At 38.2% G+C, this 25,411-nt stretch overlaps 1 protein-coding gene across 4 annotated transcripts in view; it reads right to left on the minus strand.

Moving 5' to 3' along the window:
- Positions 1-4,387: 4,387 nt before the first annotated feature.
- The window catches only part of NEBL (nebulette), a 192,208-nt gene continuing 171,184 nt past the window's right edge, over positions 4,388-25,411 (minus strand). For all 4 annotated transcript variants that reach the window (XM_089533338.1, XM_089533335.1, XM_089533337.1 and 1 more), the window contains 2 exons: positions 21,085-21,200; positions 4,388-16,782 (listed from right to left, as the gene is read on the minus strand). In XM_089533338.1, coding sequence (XP_089389464.1) covers positions 16,606-16,782; positions 21,085-21,200 — 293 coding nt within the window. In that variant the 3' untranslated portion in view covers positions 4,388-16,605. The remainder of the gene's footprint in view (positions 16,783-21,084; positions 21,201-25,411) is intronic.

Here is a 25,411-nt window from a genome sequence, read left to right on the forward strand (position 1 = left end):
ATTAAACAAGTTTACTTTAGTCAGGTCTATCAATTGGGTTAAGGCCATAAACTACAAATGAGGTGAGGGCAACTGTTGTAGTTGACAACGATGACGATGATGATGATGTAAGTCATTTCCAACTTATAGTGATCCTACCATAAACCTGCCATGGGGTTTTCTCAACAATCTATGTTCAGAGGAGGTTTGCCATTGTCCTTTTTTGAGGCTGAGAGTATGTGACTTGCCCAAGGTCACCCAGTGGGTCTTATGACCAAGCTGGGAATTGAGCCCTGGTCTCTGGAGTCGAGATCCAACATTCAGACCACTATGCCATGCTGGCTTTCAGCAAAAGCTCAGGAGCAGAAAGATGGGACCAACAACTTTTTAAAAAGTGTTTATTTCCTTTTGGACACCAGTCTTTTTCTTTTTTCTTTTCTTTTCTTTTCTTTTCTTCCTATCATTTCTGTGTTTTGAGTGGGGAGGAGGGGATAAGCTTCTTTTAAAAAAAAAATAATGCAAAACCAGCATCAAAATTGCCATTTGTTCAACATCAAATCAGAGCGACTAATCAGAAACACAGCTGGAAGCCACTATTTGGATTAGTCAGACTTGAAGAGAGCAGCTGCATTATGGTTTGGTTTTCATTTTACATGTAGAACAAGATGATATATTTGGTAGTCTCTAGTAGAGAGACTGAATTATACTAGAACACTAATTTCAGCCATTCTATGTGTCAGGGTCCAATGTGTTAATAAAACCTCTGAAACACTATTTGGCTTCAACTTTTCTCTACCATTCAGGTCAAGCCTGAAACTTTCATCATCACTTAAAGAAAGAAAGAAAAGCAACAAGAATGAATCACAACTGGCTTTTTCAGGTGATAAAAATGTGACTAATCACATTATGCATGCAATAACATGCTAACTAAAAATAGATAACTCAATTATGTGCCTGATAAGGTTGTCATTTATTCAGACTCTCCTGCTGTCCTAAATCCATCAAACAATTAGTCCTGTAAAGTTTCATTATTCCACTTCATCACATATCTTATTGAATATATGGTACCCACCTGCCACCTTGTGCCACTTTTGTGCAATTACCTCCTATCCTTTGGAAAGAAAGGATGGACACTTTAATAATCCAGTATTCTGTCAAAAGGTGAGAGAGAAAGGAAAGAAAACTATGGAAAACCTTAAATATGATATCAATACATGTCGCACAGTCGCACACTGCTAAAAGAAGTAAAAGTCAAAACACATTTCAGGATAAATTTTAGAAATAGTGCTTTAGATTACAATTCCATGTTGAATTCTATATAGAATGTAAAATGTGGAACAAAAACTTTGAATTATAGATGTCTTCTAGCAATGACATTCACTCTGCAGCCTTGCACTTCTCACTCTCCCTCAGCGTAACCTAGGCTGCTGCCATACTACAGAATTAATGCAGTTTGACACTGCTTTAACTGTCATGGCTCCAGCCTGGGATTTGTAGCTTGTTGTGGCACTAAATGTCTCTAACAGAGAAGGCTAAATATCTCACAAAACTACAAGTCCCAGAATTCCATAACACTGAGCCATGGTATTAAATCTGTATCAAACTGTATTATTTCTGCAGTGTAGATGAAGTCCTACTTCACAGGGTTGTTGGGTAGGTGAAAAGAAACACCACTCCCTTCTCCTTCTGTGTCATGTCTTTTTAGATTGTAAGCCTGAGGGCAGGGAACCGTCTAACTAAAAAGATTGCATGTACAGCGCTGTGTAAATTTACAGTGCTTCATAAATAAAGGTTAATAATAATAATAATAATAATAATAATAATAATAATAATAATAATAATAACTTCACACATATGATCCCCTGAAATCCGTAGAAAAAGGTAAGATACAAAAAGTTGATTGAGACAAAAGAGTATGATACAAAATAGGATGCAAAAAATAGGCTACAAAATAGGATAATAAAATGCTGTAGAATCATGAGAAGTAACCACTGTATGTACTTTGGTTATCATTGTGACATGCTAGAACTGTTTACATGAAAACATTTGTGTTATGGTGGCACTGACAAAATCTCCCTTAATTGTGTGACTCTTGCATATGAAATGGAAAGTGTTTTTCACACAGCGTATCATTACTTGAGGGAAATTACTGTACATCCACAAGATGTAGTGGTGGTTGCAAAATTCAAGGAGAATAAGTCTTCTGGTTATGTTGTCTTAGCCTCAGTTTCAAGTGTAAATATGCCTTTTGGCACCATTGTTTATGCAGGGAGGGTGGGGAAATGCCTCACCATAAAATAACCAGAGTAGATGCTCCCTACTTATGTAACACATTTTGGAGGGTGTATGGCTCCCCCATCATGTGTGTAGCCCTCCCATATGCATCTGGTGAGGGCACTGTGAAAACAGAACATCAGACAGGACAGGTCTTCAGTATGATCCAGCAGAACGTTTCTTATCTTCATGCAAGCAGTTTATCAATAAAAGCTACCACACAAAATACTTTCCAATAACTTCTTGTTGAACTGCAACTTCCAGCAGCCCTCGTCAGCATAGCTAATGGTGAGAACTATTAGGACTGTCAGGTCAACAACATCTTGTGGGGACACATCATTTCATACAACATTAATAAATTTGTTTATATAAATACCCATTTTTACATTTGTACCTGTGTACAGTAGAAGCAGAAAACAACAGTGGCAGCCATATCATCTCAAGATCATGGGCCATCTCAAGATCAGCTTCTTCATCCAAATTCTGAATTGCTTTTACAACTAAAGATAAGACAGCTGCTGACTTGGAGATCAGACCAATACTGTTTGGGGAACTTATGCGTATTCTTACCCAGGAATTTCTCAGATTTATCCTGTTATCTTTTTCCTCCTTTTCATAGACCCCAGAACAGGGATCACTGGGGAGTTTGAGTGTCCCATCCAGGACTAGACTAAAGACAGCTCAGACCCGTTAAATAATCACCAAGCAAGTAGCAGGATCACCAAGACTCCTATGTAGTTGAGCCTCCTATGGAACTACCATCAGAAGTGTCCTAGTTTATAACCACTTTGCATTCACTTAATAGCGATTTACATATTTTCTATGTTCTTTGATATATTAATGTTATGCTTTAAACAATTTTGTAAGTTTTAATTTATTATTTTGTCATTGTCTTCACACTAATCACAGTGTTAATTCTTTAGCTGGTATTATTATTATTATTATTATTATTATTATTATTATTATTATTATTTACAAAGCTGATAATAACCTGCTTTCCCATCCTGAGCCCCTTCACTTTAAAAACAGCTCTTGGTTCCTGCTCTTTTTCCTTGAGGTGGAGCCCTATTTTCACTCACCGAGTCAAGCTTTTGAATTGTCAGATCTGTTTTCTTCATGAAGAATCAGTTGTTTTGCAATGAAAATCTTTACTAGTTCTGAAGATGAATTAGCATTGGCTTTCATTTCCCAATCAGACTTCCTTTTCTAATAATGATAAATCAGGCTGACTAAATCCAGAGTATGGATGGAGCAACCAAATCATGCTGCTATTCATACCAGTAGCTAGCCACACATGCTCACATGGAACTGCTTTTGTATGTGTTAAATAAAGGATAGAAAAAAATCTGTGACTCTCTAGATGTTGTTGGACTGCAGCTCAGTCTTCCACACCAATGATGCTAAGTAGGGCAGCAATATCTAAAGAGCCTGACATATGGCAGAGATGTTTATTTGAATCCAGATGGATAGAACTAGCAGAACAGCTGTATAAATCTTCACCTATAGCTTTTTTGATACAAGCACAGTCTGTTATACTCAGGGCATTTTAAGTACAATATTTGTACCATCCATTCTGACAACAATCTATTCAAGCAAGTCTGTATTTATTCCTGCATTATCCTAGACGCTGCAAAACTTAGGTTCACTGAAACCATGCTACAGTTCTACACTTTGACCTCCCAATAAAGAAAAAAAATCAGATATGGGAAGAAACTTTTGGATGGGATCTCAAAGGTGGTATTAGGTGTCCAATGATGATATAGGAAAGAGACACATTTTCCATTAGTAAGAATTACGCATGAGAGCACTGGGATACTGATTCAACCAGTTTCTTGTCCTTTTCCTCTGATTAGTTGGGCATCATTTACAAAGTGGTTTTGAAAAAGAGAAAGTTTGGTTATTTGTCTTCCCTTTTCACTGCAGCTGATATCAGTTTAATGAGCATTTAAATCACAGAAGTTCATGGGAAGAAAGGTATAGCTCCACTTGCCATCACAGTGGCAAAATGGGGACTGCTGATGAAATTGCTGGTTACCTGGTGAAATATCCAATCATGCAATGTCTACATTAGTCCCATAATGTTAGTAATCAATTATAATAAAAAAGAAAGACTGGGAACATTCTCTTCCAGATTTTTATTTTTATTCATTTTTTCCCACTATATACAAGGAGCTCTCTTTCCAGAGAGAATGAGGGAAGGTGGCACAGATTACTACATTCCACGCTGGATGAGCACTATGAAACTGGAATCCTCCGGAGTTGTTTTCAAAGCAATTTTGGCAAAATTAAGCTCATACCTTTGCAGTGTTTTTTTTTAAATCACAAAATATAATTTCTTAGTGCCATATCTCATTCACTTGTAGCGTGCTTGGGAGCTCTCGGATACAACTGGCACATCTATAAAATATACAATTGAGTCATTCTACAAATTGCACAGAAAGTTGCTGAATACCTCTGTTTAAAAAATAATTTCAATCACCAATAATCCTAGATAGTTCCGAAGAGTAGGAATAGTTCGCTGGGTCTGCTCCTGTGCATTGACCAGGGTCATGATGGGGAGGAAAAAACTGAACAAACATAAGGTCAGTACAGATAAGCAACAACAGAAAAGGAAAAGAAAAATATATTTTAAAATATATTTCCATTTGAATCTGGAAAGCACTTACAAAGTTTTTAATTTCCAGATGAAGGACGTCACATAGATATCAACTTGGTTTTCTTGGGATGTAAAGAAGCTAAAATAACCATGCTGGATCAGACAAAAGAATACCTAGACTAGCCTCTTATTCTCATTGTGGCAAATCAGTTGTCTATAGAAAACCAACAAATATACCACAAGGACAGTAGCATGTTTTCACTCAGCCATTGCCACACTGCAGAATTAATGCAGTTTGACACTGCTTTAACTATCATGGCTCCATCCCATGGAATCTTGGAGTTTGTGTTTTTGTTCTGGCACCAGAGCTCTCTGACAGAGAAGACTAAATAGCTCACAAAACTAAAAATCCCGAATTCCATAGCACTGAGCCACAGCAGTTCAAATGGTGTCAAACTACATTAATTCTTCAGGTTAGATGCCACCTCAGAAAGAATATGGGGGTATGCAATGGTAGGAAGCATACTACAGAGAATAATAATTTTTTGCTACCAGAATTGTATGTCTGTAGTATGGGTAGATGTGTATGGAAGTAGGTGCAAATTCATCCTACCCCAAACTTTAAAACACCAGTATAATTGTGCCCCCAACTCTCCTTGTTTTGACTTTATTGTACAGATGCTAGATAGACCCATTCTATTCCCTGATAATATGTTCCATTTTTATTTGGACGGGGCCCATATATCCTCTGATTTCCTTCTTCCTTTGTAGCAGTCTTCAAAATCCTTTGTTTAGGAGGAGAATGTCTTGTAGAAGCCAGATAATACAAGCACTTTTCTTTAATTTTCTTCTTTGTCTGTCTCTCATATTAAAAAGCCAGACTCAATTTAAACCATCAGGGATTTTTTTTTCTCCCCTGCAATTGACATTTCAGTTCCCTCTGGAATTAATTCTGAATCCTTTGCCATTAAGAGTCATGAACAAGATTAGCATTCAAATTTGGGCTTTTAAAACAAAATGTTTGAATAATGTTGAATACTTCCCCCCCCCCCCATTTTGGTATGTACTTGTGCATGAATTGGAACAGAAATCCTCCTTCTAAATCTGGCACACTAAGTTAGCTCAAAATATATTTATTAGTTGAATGAGAAAGCTGGAAAATTTATTGCTTTGTCCTTACTAGTCATTCTGACTACTTTATGTATTCCATTTAAAATCTACACAGAACTTTTAGATTTCTATGGCAAGTTGTTGAATACCCATTGTTCTCTACAGAATATTTCTATACCTATTATTTCTCTGTATTCAGATCTAGGCCATCACTAATACATATGGGTCAAAGGTAGCTGAAAATTCACTATTCTGCTGCTTTGGCTGGTCATATAAAAGAGTAAAATTGCAATGCACTTATGACAATTTATTTTGGCTTCTTCATTTTTGCCACCTGCACCAGAATGAGCTGTACTGAAACAAACAGGAGCTACGTAAGAGCACAAGAACATTCATTTCCACCTCATCTTAGTGAGGCTTGGTTAATCCTGTTTTTCAACCAGAGCGGGCACTGGAAATGGCATTATATCCTGCAACTCTGATAACAGTATTTTGTTATCTATGTCTAGTATATCTAACTCTACTACAGTGGGTATTTGTTATCTGTGGGGTTTAGTTCCAGGAACCCCCATGGATAACAAAATCCTTGGATGTTCAAGTCCCATTAAATACAATGACATAGCAGAATGGTTTCCTTTATATAAACTGGAAAATCAAGGTTTTCTATTTGGAATTTATACTTTTTTTTAATGTTTTCAAGCCATGGATAAGGAGGGCTGACTGTACTTCATTTAAAAAAAAACTATGGTGTTTCTCAGAATTTTTATATGCCATTAATAAATGATTAGCTACAGACTGGGAGTGTGACTTGTCCAAGATCAGCCAGTGCATTGCTAAGTAAGGATTTGAACCCTGTTCTCCTGGTGCCCTAGTCAACACTCAGAGCATTGCACCACATTGATTTCATTTCCTGATCTGCTTTAAATTCATAAATATGTATTTTATATATACATTTTCCTCTTTCACTGAAAAATAAGCACCTACAACTTAAGGTTACAATAACCCAAATTGAATATACTGAAAAAATCTTCTCTCATCTAAAATGGAAGGTGTTTTGACTCATGATTTATGCTATTATTTTATCACTAACAGAAATATGTCAATCTAATTTTAACAGCTTTGGGAGGAGTTGTTCAATGTTACCGTTGACTGTGAGTTATTCACACACTGACCCCTTGAGTTTGAGAAATGTGGGGATTACCTTTTTAAAAGATAGACATCAGAAATATCTCACATTAATCTGAAAACATAAGATTAAGGATGGTAATCCAAAGTGAATTCAGCATATGCTTGGAAAAGTCACTTTTTTAGACTGTAATTCTCAGAACCCACTAACCATGCTGGCTGGCGAACTCTGGGATCTGAACTTTTTCAACCTCTGTTTTATGTTCATAAATCGATGTATAAAATCCTCTTGATAGTTTTTTAAATCAGAATATGGAAACATAGAAATATGCCATAGACTAGTTCAGTTTACTTGTTTATCTGGTTGTTATGATTTACTTTGCCAGCAACTTTCTAGGGACTCTGGCAAGGGTCTTTAAATCTATTCTGTGCATAAAATCTGGTTTGTCTGTAGATCTTGCTGGACTAGAGATAAACCCCTTCTTATAGTATGGTGAAGCTAAAAGGCTGAAGTGTGACCCAGAGACAGAAAAGAAAATGTGAGACAAATGTGTTTTCCTCTCCTCTCCTGACCCAGTCAGTAGGTCCTACTGTTGCTATAATGGCACAGATCATGGCAGTCCCTCCTTGAAATGAAAAATAAATTAGAAAAGTCCACACCATATGAACATATGAAGTGTCCATGTGCTGAGTCAGACCACTTGTCCATCTAGCTGGTTAACTATCTACTGGTAGCAACACATCAAGAAAAGGAAGCCTTTCTCACACTACACAATTATAGCACTATGATTCCAGTTTAACTGCCATAGCAACATCCCACTGAATTCTGGGATTGTCATTGGAGGGAGAGGTTTTTAAAATCCTAAGCCAGAGAGCTCTACTACCTCCACAAACTCCAGACTTCCATAGGATATTGCTATGGCAGCTAAAGTGGAATCATAGTGCTATAATTGTGTAGTGTAAAAGGGCTCTTTGGACAATGGGAGCAAGGTTTGAACTCAAGACCATATCTATGATTCATAACACTCCAAGTTTCACAAAGAGCTAGAACTTGATGTGTCACAGAAAAGATATCTTCTAGGTAGTTAAAGTGGAATATAGCACTATAATTGTGCAGTGCATATAGGCCCAGGATCTTTTCCCCAGCCTTTCTAATTAAGATAATTTTAACTGAAGGCATGAAGACTGGGTCTGGGATCTTCTGCATGCAAAACATGTTCTGTGTCCCTTATTCCTATAATCTCTGGTGCCACCCCTACAGACCAAGGGCCAAGTTTGCAGGTACACCCACACTTACCATACACAAGCACGGGCAAAGACTTTCACTTTCTCATCCTGACACTGCCTGTCAAAGCAACACATTTCATTACTGTAAAAATCTACATCATTGGGAGAGGTTGCTTTGATGCTTTTTTTAAAAAATAATAATATAATGCATACTTAAATGTAGCTTTAATATTTTATTTCCGTGCCATTGTATGTTATGCTGAGTATATAAATTTTTACAACTATTTGACATCAACCAAAACGTGAATGAGGTTGCATAGGTTAGTACTTTAGGCAGCAGAATGTCACTTTAGTCCACTGAGGCATCAAGATTCACAGTGTACAGGGGGAGAAACAGGATTTAGAGCATTTCTCTTAAAATATGCTTTAATACCTGGTGTTATCCTTTTGCAAAACAAATGCCAAATTATGTCATATTATGCAATCCATTGGAATTCTTTCCCCCAATGAGCAACAAAGTTTCCATCATAATTTCAGACACCCAAATAAAAGTACAGTTTTGCAAATGAATTAGGAATATACATTTTAAGCAAAATATACATCAAACTTCAGCAAGTAATGTATTTAACTTTTCTGTTATTTATAAACTGCAAAAACTAGATGATGAGTTCCACGTCGTGCTAACCAAATACAGGTGGGGGGGACCTGATTCCTGGTGTTTTAGCAACTTGCACTTTGTTAATGCTGAAGTACACAGAATTGTAATAATACAACAGGTAATGTAATGGTATCTGTAAAATAATATGTTTCAATATGTAGCAAGTTGATTACATCATACATAAAATATTCAATTTCTATACAGCAGATACAAAAAGGCATATGAAGATTCCTTTGAATGTCCCAGCATAGTACAAGCAAACCTGTAGGAAGAAAAAAATAGGTCCAGGTATGTCTCCAGAGGGGTTCCAAAGGTGTAGTCCTTGCAATTAATGTCTGGATCCAGAGCAAGAACATGCACGTTTCAGAAAGACCCATATGCCCAGCCAAAGTTTTGCATTCTCTTTCTCATTAAAAACTAGTTTGATTAGTTTGGCTACCTTAAAAATCATAACTATCTTTTTCCCCCTACCTAACTTAAACAGCAGTCATAAGCATTTAAAAAGGACGTCATATTCCTTAATGGCATGGTTGGGAAGCATGTCTCCTTCCAGATATTGTTGGATTGAAACACCTAGCATTGGTTAGGGTGGCTAGGACTGATGGGAACTGCAGTCTATCAACATCTGGATTCCCACATGATTCTCACCTCTGCTTAGTGGTAATCCCTATTAGAACAAAATTGCCAGAATTTGAAAAAAAATTAATGCTGGCATTTGAACAGAATATGGAGATGATAGCCTATGTTTGGCTGTAATGAAGGCAGGAAGCCAGCACTATATTGACTTAAGGCGGGAGTTTTGAATATTTCATCTACCTGATCCTTCAGCCTACAGTTGCCATCATTTACACAGTGTGCTCAATGGTAAGAGAATGTCGAAACTGTAGTCCAAAGTATCAGAAGAGCCAAATTGTCCTCACCACTGACTTAAGATATACAGCTAGAAAACAAGTGAAGGTAAAATGCCTTTCTTTTTGCTTTTCTAACAGCTCTGACGGCAATCAAGCCAGCCATGCCAATTTTTAAATGATTAGATGATCACCCCAGTTTAGATCATCACCAGATGAAGCAACAAACAGCTTGAAACAAGTTCATAGTTTGAATATGAGACAAGAGGTAGGGAGACGCAGGAGTTTACCACACAGGATACATTTCTCTTAATTTCGAATGAGAAGAGAGTGGGGCCAGAACACATTCACGTGAATTCGCTAGTTCAGCAAATGTACATGAATTCGAACTGTGTTCGAACTGACTTCCCATTGCCCAAAAATAGCTTGCCATTGCCCAAAATTGCATATGATAGTCTATCACGCAATAATGTGAAACCCCACAATTGCATTCAGACTGACTTCCTATTGCCCAAATTTGCGTGTGGTAGTCTCTCACGCAATTACGTTAAACCCCATTATTGCGTTCAGATTGCCATTGGATTATACTTCCAATATCCCTTGTCTGATAAACTCCAGTGACATAAACTTGAGAACTGTTGTCTAGTTAGCCAGAATGTGGGCTGCAAGAATTGTCCTTTGCAGATGTTATGTGGTATTAGTGATTACATGCCCTCTAGAAATCCCACTTCCTTCTGAAATCCTCAGTAATTTGTCAATATATAGACACATTAGGAACACCATGACTCTCTAGTTATTGTCCAATGAAAATAAAACCCTGTAGCACTGTTTTTGGACTTCACACCATTTGTGTTAGAGAGCAACCTATGGCAGATAGGTAATTAGATAAGGGCTATCTTATGTTGATTGGCATCAGTTCTCCAGAGTCTTAGGCTGATTTTTAATTGCTCTGCTGCCTGTGATCCTTTTAACTAAAAGTACCAGGGACTGAACCTGTAATTTTCACTGTGAAAGGTATGTGCTCCATCATGAACCTAGGAAAAATCTGCAACTAAAAAGTAGCTTGTCTCTTCTGGGTGCGTGTTTAAATACATCTGCAAATCATACCCACACAAAAACAGTGAGAGCAAGTGAAGCTCTAACACGCACTAGTCTCATCTCTTATATATGTTCCTTCTTTGGATCCCATCTTATGAATTGAAGGAAGACTAAAGAACCGAATAAAGAAGGATTAAGGAAGGCATTTTAAGGTGTTTCATTATTTTAATTTGGCAATTATACATTTCCTGGCAGAAACCATTGGCTCTATCATGTCAAGTATACTCGAGAATTTCTCTGTCACTGACAGGTTTCTGCATACTATTTCAATATTAACTAGAATTTAGCAGTTAACAGTAGCTTGTCAATTCAAAACACCTAAACTCTACTAGGTCTTAATTTACCAGTAAGCTGCATTTCACTGAACATTTATAAGATTGTTTTAGAATGAAGACCAGGTTGGAGGTATTCTAGAGTAGCAAATAAAAAACCCAGGAATTAAAAATACCTTCTTGGTTGTCTAAAAGGCCTCTTAGGGTGGTCACATTCAATTTTAATTACAATTTAGTCTTATTTTGAACCTGGAATTTAACTAATTGGCTTCATATTTTATAGGGTGATACTGTTGTCACTCAGTACCATCTCTGCATCCCACTGAATGGACATCTATCATCACCATTTGATTTGTGTGCTTTCACGTGGCAACTGGGGGCTTGAACAGACAGTCCCTAAGGGGAGTCCTGCAGCCCCCCCCCCCTTTCAGTGCTGGACCAGGGCTGTGGCAACTACATGCTGTGGCCCCAATCTGGCCTTTCTGTGGCTCAAAAAGGAGCTGCAAAAAGTGGCTACTTTTTACGCTGTAGAAAGGGTACCATAGCTGCTCGTGCCACAGCTTTTCAGCACAGCACGGCACTCCTCTGGTATTGCGTCATCTGGACACAGTGCCAGAGGACCATCGTGATGCCATGCATATGCGGTGGGACATATAGTGTCATGCCGGCATGGAGGCGGAGTTGGGGTGTGCATCATAAGGATGCCACACCACCACTCCACCCTGATGCCGGCATTTATCACAGGTCTGTTGAGACTGTGAGTCATTAAATAAATATTGCAACCCTGTGCAGAATCCCCAAAAGGTGAAAGAATAATTTCTAATAACAGCAATGATACTTCTTTGATGTATAAGGCTGTCCATGTTACTATGAAAATAAGATTTATAACTATAAACATTTTTGCAGTAGAATTCTGCTTTTGGAGAAACAACTATCAATACTTTATTTCAGTTTTCTTTTAAAAAATAAAATTACAACAGGTCAGGTAGTCATTTCTTGCAGTTTAGTATCTCATGGAATAATAATATGATCATTGGCTTATTATGTTCAGATTATCAGAGGTGGATAAATAGTTCTCTGCAAGGCAATCAGGAACTTCACATATCAAATACCAAAACATGATCTGAACTCTTGAGTTTTGACACTACCAGATCTATCTGGAGATGGGTGAATGAATGAACTAAATCCAGGTTTCCTTCTTCAACTGAACTGAGAATACTTTGACCCAACCAGGGATGGCCAAGGTCTAAGGAATATGGACTTCAGTGAATCTACTCCCCCAAAGGTATCAAGGGCTGCATGGCTGCTGTTGCCACCAATACACAACAGCCAAGATTCTTGGAAGTACAGTGCGCCTTTACTTTACACGGGGGATCCATTCCGGACTGCCCCACATAAAGCAAATTCCGCCTTTGCTCAAGCCCCATTTAAATGAATTGGGCTCGTGCACGTGGCGGCGCAGCAGCACAAGCATGCCAAGAGTAAGCACCCCATTGTTCACTATCCAAGCCACGTAAAGCACGCCCGTGTATGACATGGGCGCACTGTAATGTACTTCCCAATGTAATTCCCTTTAGTTGCCTCCAAAAGAAAAGAGAGCTTTGCTTAGACTGTTACTGAAATTCCCACACATTTTTCTTTGAATGATGGCAGCAGTACTGGTAATACTGATAGTGACAGTACTGCTAGTAGATCCCACGCAAGGCTTGTGTGTTGCCTACCAAATAACACATTCCAACTCTTGCTTGGAAAAGTTGTTAGTGTTTTATCAGCATCAGTGGGGACCTATGTCACACACCTAATAATATTCTGCCTTTTAAGTGTGTACAGAGCTCCTGTAGCCATATACTGCAATGTGAAACAACAAGGAAAACAAAAAGTTGTAAAATGTATCAGAATTAGTAAATGAAAATTCATTAAAAATCCAGCTATACAATGCGAGATGTACTAATTTACTTCTCCCAGGAAAAATATTAATGGCTTGAAAAGCTTGAGGATCATGGTGGAATGTATATTTCTATGGTTTTTTCAAGAGAGTTCCTCATCCCTATTTTGACTTTTATTCATAACTTAAACTTCTGCCCTCCTCAGTTTGTTGTTGTGTGGTCAAGTCATCCCTGACTTATGATGACCTTATAAATGAGACCCTACACAGAGTGCAGTAGTAGATTTCCAAGGTGGCAAAATTACTACAACTATGTTGTGGGTGTGTGCTGGGAGGTGAGAATGCACTGCAAGTATGGAAGAGACCAAGATAGGAAATCTGTTTTCCTAGGTTTTGCCTCATGTGAGTGATGTGCCTATGTCCATATCATCAGGGGTGAAAGGTGGATGAAACACCATAGGAGTAGGAATCTAGCAGGAGTACTGATAAAATCCAAAGTGGATTTGCCATCTCTGTGCCAGAAGATCTACTGGTTACCCTTGCCTATACTATTCCTACTGCCACAGCAGAGTGAAAAACTGCAAGAAATGACATGTGTGGCATTTACCACACGTGACAATTTATATGTAGTTTTGCATATATTTTTTTCTAGAAAGAAATACTTCCCATTTTAATGCAAAACATTACAGTATATGTAGCTAGAAAGAATATTGAGCATTAAAGATCCAAAATATCAGTTCTATATCACTACTTTTCTCTCCTTTACCAGTTCGTAATTTCAGATACTGTCTTATATTCTGAACAATGTGACTCCAATTACTGCTTCCTCAGATCAGACCAACTTACATTCTGTATTACTGCTGTTTTTTCTCATGCAAGTCCTGAAGATTGCTGTCATCACTTCATTGCTTGAGAACATGAAGCAAGCTAAATTTTTCAACATATCCAGAGAAATGGAAATCATTCTTGGGTCTTCTGAAAATGGTTGTGAGAAATGGCACCAATGGGAGGCTCCCTCAGAATGAAAATTGCAGCTTCAGAGTTGAGTTTTTTATTTTGTTTTGTTTTGATTTTTTGCTAGGACTGAACAGCGAGATAAAAGACAGACACTTTTATCTCCCCTACTTCCAAGCCTGTTCAAAGCTTTTCTTCAGATGCTATTTACAAAGCAAAAAATAATGAGGTGGCAATGCAAATAACCGTTTACATCTCTCTTTCATAGCACTTTTGATGCCATGAAGTGGCAGAGGCACATTCAAAGTCACTCCCCCTACATGTAAACTGAAACAGTATGGTCACATAAAAAGTCTATTCAGTCTCACCTCATGAACACATGAATGCTCCACTAGACTGTTATTAATACTGATTTGATCTCTCTGCTAGTCTAGTTCATACTAAAATGCCCTGAACTGAGTCAAAAGGTGGAAATTGCAGGACTTCCACTAACAGAAAAATGGCCAGGAGACTACTGATCTTCTGGACATAAATTTATTTTCCCCTGTTAGATAAAACAGAATAATAGAAATGTATAATTCATTGCAAAGGTAATATTTAACCTTTGCACTTACAAGTCATTAAACATGTTTAAAACATCATACTATCTTTAATAATAACCAAAATAAACATGAAATATCACTCTCTGATCTTTGAGAATACAACTGTCTAAAAGCAGTTAGAATATACTTTCTTCAGACAATAAAAATTAAAATGTACAAAAATGGACCCACTACATTGGACCCAGGCCTTTAAACCCCTGATTTCAGTAATTCATTCCATTAGCAACAGCAGATCTAGCCCTTATATGCAAATATGTGTACCAATCTATCGGGAAATCTTTATTTGAGTTTACATTTCTTTGTCTGATTTGAATTCTTTAAAAGGTGCTGACAGAGTCCTCAGTGCCAGAAAAGCCTGAGAAAGTAGCCCATCTCTTAGGATTGTTCTTCTCATCTTTTATCAACTATGCTACTTCAATTCTCATTGAGTCCAAAAATAGGTACGGGCACATGCTGTGGCACTTCTGATCCCTAGATGGGCCACTGTGGTCAATAGCCATCATTTTCTCTGACTGGAAGTAACATTGTGGTCGTTTTAAGTTGTGTTTGGCCTAGAATTTATTTTTGCTGTTTGGGGATGGGGGACCCTAAAACAGTGTCTACGTGCAAAACTGTGCCAGCAAAGGCTTCTTTGGCCAAGAAAAAAATGCAGAAAAAACCACAGAGTTTGGGAGGCTTCAGAAGGCCCAAAGGGCACAAGGAAGCTACTCAAGGGTCATATGTATTCTGAGGGTCACACAATTGCAACCTGTCCTAAAAGGTCTAGAACATCTAAGAAGTGTTTTAATATTCCATTAAAGCTAATTAGAACCAAGCTGTTGAGACAATAGAACTAAGCTAATGGATAGCATGCTTTTTTTTAATTGTGCAAAATAATATTTTTTGCATTGTTCATCTTTCTGTGGAAGCAAAAATTCTCAGATGGATATCATGCTTTGATTAGTGAACTATTCAATGAGTTATATTTACAAGAATAGAAATCTGTTAAAAGTTTAATTTTCTTCAACTAACCCTTAGTGGAAAAATACCACTTTGCTTGCCAGTCAGTTCCAAAGTCCAATCTCACATTCATATTGTAAACCCCACCACCAACCCATGACACTGTAAAACATATAGTTGGTTGCTTTCATGACACTGTATTGTAGGATTCCCAAGATTCTTGACAGAAGGAAAGAGACGAGAGAAAAATGTTATTTGTAAAGTGCTTTGAAGATAATAATTTCTATATAAATAGCATTAGTACAAGGGAAAATAGAAAAAGGTTGGAATTAACAAAATAGAAAAGGTAGGAATTAACAAATGCATTCTAAAATTGTCTCTTAGCTGTGCAAAAAACCACAGCTAACTCATGACTTGTGGATCATTCATAACAGTTGGTTTAGGAAGACTGACATGAGCTGGCACTATGGATGAAAGCAAACAAGAGCTTTGGGGTAAAATACAGTAGACTGGACAACAGTTTATCAGAAAATGTTCACCATTAAGTACTAGATATATTTTGTTTAAGGCTGCCAGGCAGTAGTAAGCAACTTTTGATTATGTCATTCATTGCGACAAAAATAATATATATAAATTTGATTCATGTGTGTTTTTAATGGCTCAAACCTTAACAGCAAGCTATAGTCTTTAATCACACATTAAAAAAATATCTGCTGCTTTGTTATTATAGCTTTAATGAGAAATACAGCCTACTGTAAAGGCAGAAGTCTGTGTGGGAGCTAATTGACAGAAAATTTTACATGATTACAAGCACCAGGTTTCCAGTTTCTATCAAGAATTCATTTCTAAAGATCTTGTTAAGCAGCATACTTTTGGAGCTTGGTGCTTCTTGGGTGTCTTAGAGGACTTTATGTTGACTTCAGCATGTGAACACAAATTATTACATTAACAAGAAAGTAAGGAAGATGTGGTTTTAAAAGTACTCTTGTAAAGATTAGATAAAACCAAAAGAAAGCTGAGAAGGACTAATGGTCAGTATTAATTAACAAACTCAATGTAATTTGCTGGAAGCATTCCAGTTTTCCCAGTTCTCTGAACAGTACCATACATCCAACCATCATCAATTGGTTGTACATTGATGATGTAGTCACCATCTCTGAAGGAAACTTCATCTTCATCTTGAGCACTATAGTCATACATAGCTCTGTATGTTCTCTGTTGAGAGGAAAGCAGGGAAAGCTCAATTAAATATATTCCACAGACAGGCAGCTACAAGGGCTGCTGATAAATCAGTCTTGCAAACACATATTGCATAAATTGGGTGACATTTTATGGCACCAGCATAGCTGATGATATCAGATGATCAGAGAGGAGGCAATCTTCTTTTTGTGCCCCCTACGTCTCTGACCACACCCACGCCCCAATTTCTTTTGCAATTTTTTGCCTCCAAATATTGGTCATAAGCACACCCCACCAAAATGTCTAGGGGACATGGGGCAATGTCACTTTTTGTAGGCCCATCTGAGCTTTTGGACACAAGGCCTCCCCCCCCCAAAAAAAAAAAAAACCTAGAAGTTATTTCTGATCATTTCCTCCTGGGTTTAAAACAGAAAGGGGGGGCATAAAATAATAGTTCCCATATCCCCTAGAGGTATGAGAAGACTTTCTGAGTTAAAAAAAAAAAAAACATGGGGTGGTACCAGGACAGAATGGGGGGGAACACCTTCTTACAGTTCAGTTTATCTTTATTACAATCATAGACCAGCACAAGTAAAAAGGGGATACAGAATAAAAGAAGGTAAAAACAAGGTAAAAACACAGGTTAAAAACCATATTTAAACTATCCTTTTAAAATCTAGTGTAGCAAGGCAAGATTGATATTAGCCTACTGCAGAAGTCATTGCCCGGCAGATTTTAACCACAGCTGCACAAAGTCTGGCAACATTATATGTTATATGAGAGTTGATGTCCGAATGAAACAAAGAAGTGTAAAATTGGTGTGCCCTACAATAAAGGTGAAATAAGGCTGAGGTGGATGTAATACATGCTAAATTGTCTCTATTTGGCCAGAGTCACAAGGGCATAATCTGTTTGAGAAGGGGATCTTCTTGTATCAGCCTTCAAGGACAGCTAAGGGAAGGGCATGACATCGTGCCACAGTAAAGACTATCCGGTGTTCTAATAGAGTTTTGTTAAGTATGCCATAGAAGATACCAAGTATTTCATGGAGTCATTAACAATAAAAGTTGGGGCACTAGCTATGTCTAGTTGTTGCTCTATATCTATCACCCATTGTTTGATTGTTATTTTAGCCTTTTCGTATCCCATGCTAATCAAAAGATCTGGAGGGAAGCCCAGTGATGACATTTTAGCCATCACTGTCTGTTTCCATGTAGACTGGAATACACCAGTCAGAGTAAGAGGAGCGAGGCTGGTAGGGAAAAGGATTGTATGAGCCAGTAGCTGAGTATGGTCACCCACACCCTGGCCTCCATTTTCATAAAGCCTGACCCATCCTCCTACATCTGGTGAGGGCTATATGCAGCCCCAGACATCATGATATAGCCCCACCCCTCTTAATGTTCAACAAACTAGCACAATGCAAAAAATTCTTGTATATGGAACAATAAGGCAGTAGATACTAAACTATGTTTCATTGTAAGTACTAAATCCTGAATGTTCAATCACTCTTTAAAATATGAATTTGACTTGCTTGGTGACAAAGCAAATCAAACATCCACATGAAAGAGAAGCAAGCTACTTTGTAATCTGACAGTAAAACATACAAAAGGTACTGTACCCGAAGGCCCCAACACAGTGCCTATAAGTACAAATGTGCCTGCAGACATCTCCTTTGGCACCTACCAACCTCCCCATCTCACCTCCTCTGAAAAGATTTTAAATCAGGTTTTTTTTAAAAAAAATGTGTAATTGGCACAAAACATTAAATGAACACGCCAGCCTTCACTGCCATCTTTATCTCTCTAGTATTACCTCTGGACCTCACAGAAAGGCATTCTTAGAAAATAAAAATGAGTGGATTTAGCCCAGCAGTACACATGGGAATATTCCAGTCTCCTCATGCCAGAAAAACAAAAAGGTAACAGCAAATGTTGGAGAAAGAGGGAAGAGATAGAAGCAGTAAGATTCTTCCACCTCTAGTGCTCTGTGTGTGTTTGCTTTGCCTGGTGTATGTGTTCCGAGGCATATAAATGATCCTCACTAAGCATTACTAAATTTTCCTCTGTGAAACTAGCATTTTGGCATGCTTTGTTGTGTCCCTCAATGCCTGCCTCACTGTATACTCCACTTCTTGTCCAAGTTAAGTGACTATGAACCTTATATTTTGATTACAGTGAAATGTGCATTAAAGCAAAATGAAAAAGGTGATTCCAAAGGAGTAATAGTAATAATTCAGTAGTAAGTAGTAGAATTCAGAGGCCATATCTGCCTTGTAGTTTAATTTCTAGGCAAGTGTGTCTCTGGTGCTCCCTCCTTCCTGCCCCCTTTTTTCTCTCCCTTCCCTTCTCTTTTGGTGTTTCTACTTCCCTGGGAAGGGAATCCTCAGAGAGAGGGAGATGCGGAGCACTCCAGGGCAAGATGACGTTCCTTCACCCAGCTGTCATCCAGCAAAGCCCCCACCCCACCCCGCTTCCCTCCTGGATCTCAACCTGTCACTGTTGTTGCTGATGCTGCTGGTGGTGCGGTTGGAGGTACGCAGGAGAAGGAGGGGTGTGTGTGTGTGCATGCGCTCCCCTCTGCCCAGATGCAAGCCTTTGCCCACAGCTCAGGCTGCTGAGGGAAGAAAGGAGGAGGAAGGGAACACAGCAAAAAAAATTTTTTTAAATAAATTAAATTAAGAGATAAATCAATAGAATGGCTTAGCAACTAGTAGTTGCAAGATCAATCTATTGATTCATTGATTAATTTAATGTACATTTTTTTAAAAAAGCACCCATGTCACAATCACAAACCCAAAAGGCAGCACTAGGTGTGTGTGTGTGTGTGAGAGAGAGAGAGAGAGAGAGAGAGACACATCTCTGGGGAGGGATGGTATGCACCCCTCTGCCATTTGTCCCTCCCCTCAGAAAGAACTGATTCTGATCTGGCATTCCCACTTACTGGGCACGCAGAATCGCTCAAATGAGGATTAGAAGCAGTTTCAAATGGAAACGAGGGTCATATAACCTGAATCACACTTCGGAGCAAATTGTAGTGGGAATGAGCCCCTAGTGAGCTGTGATTTAAAAATAATTCCATGGTTTAGAGCTCCACACATACAACAAAGAACAGCTGTCAAGCTTCAAGAGGGGGCCTTCCTGATGTCACTTACCAATGCGGAAGATAAGAATGAGGAGTCCCTAGAGAAGCAGCTGGTCTAAACTCAGTTGGGAAGAAATAAGGGTACCTTCTCTGACAGAGTGCACCTGCCTTTTTCTTCCCTCGGTTGCTCAGAACAGCCAGATCTTCATGGTCTGAATCTCCCCCCCCCCCCCCCACTTTCCTCTAGTAAGAAGCAGCAGCAGCAGTCCCTCCTGGGCCTTGATGCTGCCAGATGTGGGAGGCTGCTGGAAGAGTGCAAGGGCAGGAGCATAGCAAAATACTTACATACATGTAAGCTGCACCTACGCCCATGTAAGTCACTAGCAGAATGCTAGCTGATGTATTATGCTAACAAAGGTCTGAAAGATGAATCCAGTGATTCCCTTATCAGTTCCTGTAACTCTCTCATTCTCTTGTCATTCTAGCCTCCAGAACATCCTGCCTTGAGAGAGCCACGATGCTTTTTCATTAGTTGTGTTTAGACAAGCAGTTGAATCTTTTCTTTATAATCAGAGTGAATTGTTGTTGTATTTGGGGGATGCATTTCTCTGGGGGGGGGAAAGACTCTGGAACAAAACAGATGGGCATGAAGAAGCAGCCTCTGGCCACTTCTCCTGTGATTGAACCCCAATCGGCTGGGAACTGTGGCAACCAGATGGGAAGCTTTTAGAGCAGGCCACCGCCGCTTTTCACCACTCCTTTTTCCACCAGCCTTGGGCCACCTAAGATGGCCTTGGAGTGGCTTCGGGCAGAATGGAGGATGCGTATCATCTGCTCACCATGCCCCTGAAGCAGCTAGAACCTGCACTTTTTGGCCAGTCCATTTCGGGCCTCTGAGTATCTTCCAGAATTTTGAGCCCTTTAAGACACTCCATTTATCTCCATGTAAATGCTCTAAATTATATTGTTTATTTTCAGTACATGGCACACTGATCTTCTTCAGGAAAAAGGGCAGGATATTAATGGTTTTATAAAGAAATAGACTGTACAGTACCTGAAAATGATGCAGCTGCAGCCAAGTAAAAAGGCACAAACAGGTCAGTTCTTCCCTGATACTTTCACTATTCTATGGCACATTGAGCCCATGGGGGGAACAGTAAGCTTCTATACACTTGTTCTATACTTTTTTTAAAAGGCAATTACAGTAATAAAAGAGAGGCTACTATTAAAAATATATATTTCTTTAATACTCACCAAATTAGCTGAATGTGGCTGTGAATGAATTGATCTCATTGAGGACACACTAGTCTGGTGCATGTAACCATATCCTTGGGGCTGGCTTTGTTGATATGCCCCAGGAAGCACAGGTGCTACATGATAAAGAAACACAAAGGTATTACTAATTTTTTAAAAAGGAACATTCTACAGAAATTCCATAGATGAAGTAGTGGTCTGCTCTTCTAATCTGAAAATCTGTAGAAATCAGTTACACCAGCAGGAAGTAGACTAAGCAGAGAGATCTTCTGTATCTATAAATAAGCTTGTCAGTCAAAGTAACTTCAATAGTGTGAGTACTTTATATACGACAATACCACAAGCATATCTTCGTCACACCTAATAGATGTAAGCAAAAATGTAATTTACTTGCAATCTTGCAAATTAAATAAAAACATTCCATAGTGAAGGCATATGCCAGCTGTGAACTGCTGTGCAATCTTCATTCACTTCAAAGTGGTGAACAGTCAACAAACCATTATAATATTAGAATCAAAATTTGTTTGCCTGTAATAAAAGCTTTATTTTAAAATTCCTCTGCTATGTGGTAACACTCATGTCAGACAACCAATACTGCTACAAAGTGTAGGAACACTCAATTCAATTATCAGTGCTAAATCAGGTTTCCTAGATTAGTTCTTCCCCATGTCACCTTCTTGTACTGGGTTATCAAATTTTTGGTGGGACACATGGGATACATGTACATCCCAACTGTCAAACAGTAGTAGTTTAGTTCAGTAGTAAATTACATCTGTGCAATCCACACTGCCAATTCAGCGAGGAGCAAATTACTCTATTCACTATAGGTTTCTGCTGTAATTGAAATATATGCAATTTTGCCAATTTTGTGTAACCTGGCACAACAAAATGCACCAAGGTACACTATGATATTTTTTTTGTCTCAAGCAAAATTTATTAGCCAGGGATTTGAGGTACATCAAGGCTCTCTAAAAGCTATGAAACAAAATAGGTATCTGCCCCAATGTTCTTTAGAAATAAGTTATACATTATGGGGGCAAAAAGATGCCACCAATAATGATATCCCTAGGCCCAGTTATTCCTGTCCCTATAGTATGATTTAAGTAGACTTTCTACCAGATGCAAAGTCTTTGTGCTGTGAATTTCCTTGCCCTCAGCCATAGACTGAGAGTAGAGTGGTGAATCAGCTCCAGGTTTTATTCTGAATTTCAAAGGAGCTAGCCAAAACAGTTTCAGCACCATGAATAGCTCCTTTAAAGTTCAGAACAAAACTGCTCCTCTCAAATGAAAGCCACCAGCTGCCAGTATCTAAAAAAATCATAGTTGACATTGTTGTAGGAGTGATTTGTGTGTTTTTGTAGTAGTACAGAGAGGGGAATTATGCCATATGTATTGTCCTGGAGAAGCGAAATGAGCGCTTAAGGTTCCTGCTAAATTCAAGCAATAATTTACATTCACAATCAATAGGATTACATTGTTCATTGTAAGGAAAACAGAGAAGGAAAGGGATGAGAAAGTTATTTTAAAAATTATTAGCTTTCTATGTTGTCCCAGAACATGATGCTTTGATCACACAAACCCTTTTAATCACACAAACTATGAGCTTCTTCCGTACAGTAAAACCTTCACCGTTTGTGAACAAAAAAACCACAAACTTCCAGGTTTTCCACATGGATGATTAAGCAACAACAACAAAAGAATGCTGCTTCATAAGCACTCTTGCTCTATTAACTACAATCAAAAAGTAGTTCAGTTTTGTTATGTATAGACTAGAAAATCTAATGCAATCTTACCTTTGTTTTCAATGCTTCTTGTTTTACTACACTTTTCAGTAAAATATGCACTGAAATGAATAATATAGGCTAGTCATATAGCTGTTGCAAAATCTTAAAGATTGGGTAGTGATTATTTATATAAAGAGATCCTTGGATCACCACACCCATTAGGAAACATTCTGATGTAATAACAATATGTACATCTCTGAAAGCCCTTTAAGAGTCTGGATGGGGCAGCTTTAGCTCCTATTGTTATTATTATTCACACAGACGTTTGATTAAGCAGAAATCTCCTGCCTACCCAACTCCAATTCCAACATGTATGTGTATGTGTAAGTGCATATATACATTAATGGATATATACATCTTAATATACAGTGGGCCCATGGTATCTGCTTGGGTGTGGTTCCAGGACCCCATCCCGCACTCCATGGATACCAAAATCTCTGTATGTTCAAGTCCCATTATATACCATGTTGTAGTAAAATAGTTTCCCTTATTTAAAATGGCAAAATCAAGGTCTCGTTTCAGGATTATTATTTTTTTAATATTTTCAAGCTGTATATGCAAACAATGAATCTCATAAAATAATATATATATTCTAAGATGCACCATACATAAAATCATTATGCAGTCTCTTCCTAAATTACTGTAAAGATGTTTTTAAATAGACAAGCACTAAATGTAAAACAAATTAAATGATTCTGTGTAGCATGAATTTTTTTTTTAAAGTCTATTTGAAAGTGAAGCCAGATAATTCAAAGAGTGAGTTGTGGCTCTATTTCCCAGCATGTGTAAAGAGAAAAACTTAGTTTACTGATCTGATATTGGAACATAATATACATATTAGTTGAATACCTCAGGACCCAAGAGGATCTGGCTTAATTTAATTATTTTTAGCAATGCTTTTTCCTACCAGCTGGAGGTTGAAATAATTAGAATAGAGCAATGTTAGCAAATACTATCTCTTGATATGTTCATTGATGGCCTGCCTGAAAAAGATAGCATTCTCTCTTTTCTATGTAGTACTTCTAACCAGGGCTACCCCAAAATGTTTTGTTGCCTGAAGTGAAGGACAAGATAGCACCTCTCTTGTTCCATGTACTGGACAGTTGAATCCCGGAGCATGACTGCGAATGGGACACTGTGGTTCATCTTCTCTGAGGATAGCATGCCAGGCTAGGACCACAGTTCTGTCTTCCAACAGGTAGGGATGAGCAGAGGATGAAAGCTACTTCCTTCAAACTCTCCAGCACTGTCATCTGGAGTACCTGCCTCTTTCTGCCTAACAGTAGCTGGCCCTACATCTACCCTTTCTTGTATCTGCTTTTAGCATTAAGAAGCATTTTAATATTATCAAGGTGGGAGTCAATTATGGAAGCAAAGGAGGGGGAAGAAAGTCTGGAGAGGGAATGACAGAGAAATTTCTTAATTCTTGATATTATTATTATTAACCTTTATTTATAAAGTGCCGTAAATTTATCTCTAGGACTGTTCATCAGTTTACATAAAGCAGGAGGGCAGTCTTGCTTTGCTTCCTTTTGCTTCTGTCATTTCCTTGTCTCTATTATCTTTTGAGAAAGTTGTGTTCTGTAGAGTTTCTATATGCAAAGCTTCTATCTGTGAGCTGTTAATAAATATATTGCCATTCTGTGTAAAATGGTAGATATTTTTGTCCTTTTTATATATATTGTTGAGTTCAATTTTCATGGGCTCTTTGAGTTTGAGAAGTTTGGCTGGATCATACTTTTTTCACTTTTCCTTCAATAGGAGAGCACACCAAATATTAGTATATGGTATAGCTACAAAAACAGATATGTGGCACTTGCAGAAAAGTACTAAGCCAAAGAGCACATTACGGAAGAGCAGGGGTAGGCAACCTGTGGCCCGCGGGCCGGATGCGGCCCAGCGATGCCTTGGGACCGGCCCCAGCCTGGTCCTGCCGCTGATTGCCACCGGGGCCTTTGGCGTCTCGCACAAGGGGCACAGTGGGGCAATTGTCTATAGAAGCCTCAGAAACATGCATTTATCTTAACATTTTTTTAAAAAATCAGCAAAATTTTTCACATGACCTCCATTATTTATTTAAAAAGTGCCCTCCATTTGAAAATTTTGTCCTACATTTGTCCCGGTTTATTTATTTATTTAATTTTTTAAAAAATATTTAATTATTTATTTTTTGGCTTCGACCCCCCAGTTGTCTGAGGGACAGCAACCTGGCCCCCAGCTCAAAAGAGTTGCCTACCCCTGCGGAAGAGGCTCTTTTTTTCAGTTTAACAAATTCATTTTAACATTGTTTCATCACAACAGAAAATACACAGTTTTGTCACTAAAGGGCATGGACTTTCAGAAACCTGAGCATTAAAATATATATATCAAATAAGAAAAACACAGACTTAAATCCAAATCCAAATCCAAACATAAAGGCTCCAACTACAATTGTCCCACTGACTCAATTGCTGAATGGCATTAAGTCGATAATGATGTAAATCCAATTGATATATTCTGTTTTGATCTTGAAATTGAATTTAGGCTATAGTTGTCAGATGATA

The sequence above is a fragment of the Sceloporus occidentalis genome, unplaced genomic scaffold (genome assembly GCF_023333645.1).
Source record: "Sceloporus occidentalis isolate IW3139 unplaced genomic scaffold, rSceOcc1.0.p SCAF_7, whole genome shotgun sequence".
NCBI classification, from domain to species: domain Eukaryota; kingdom Metazoa; phylum Chordata; class Lepidosauria; order Squamata; family Phrynosomatidae; genus Sceloporus; species Sceloporus occidentalis.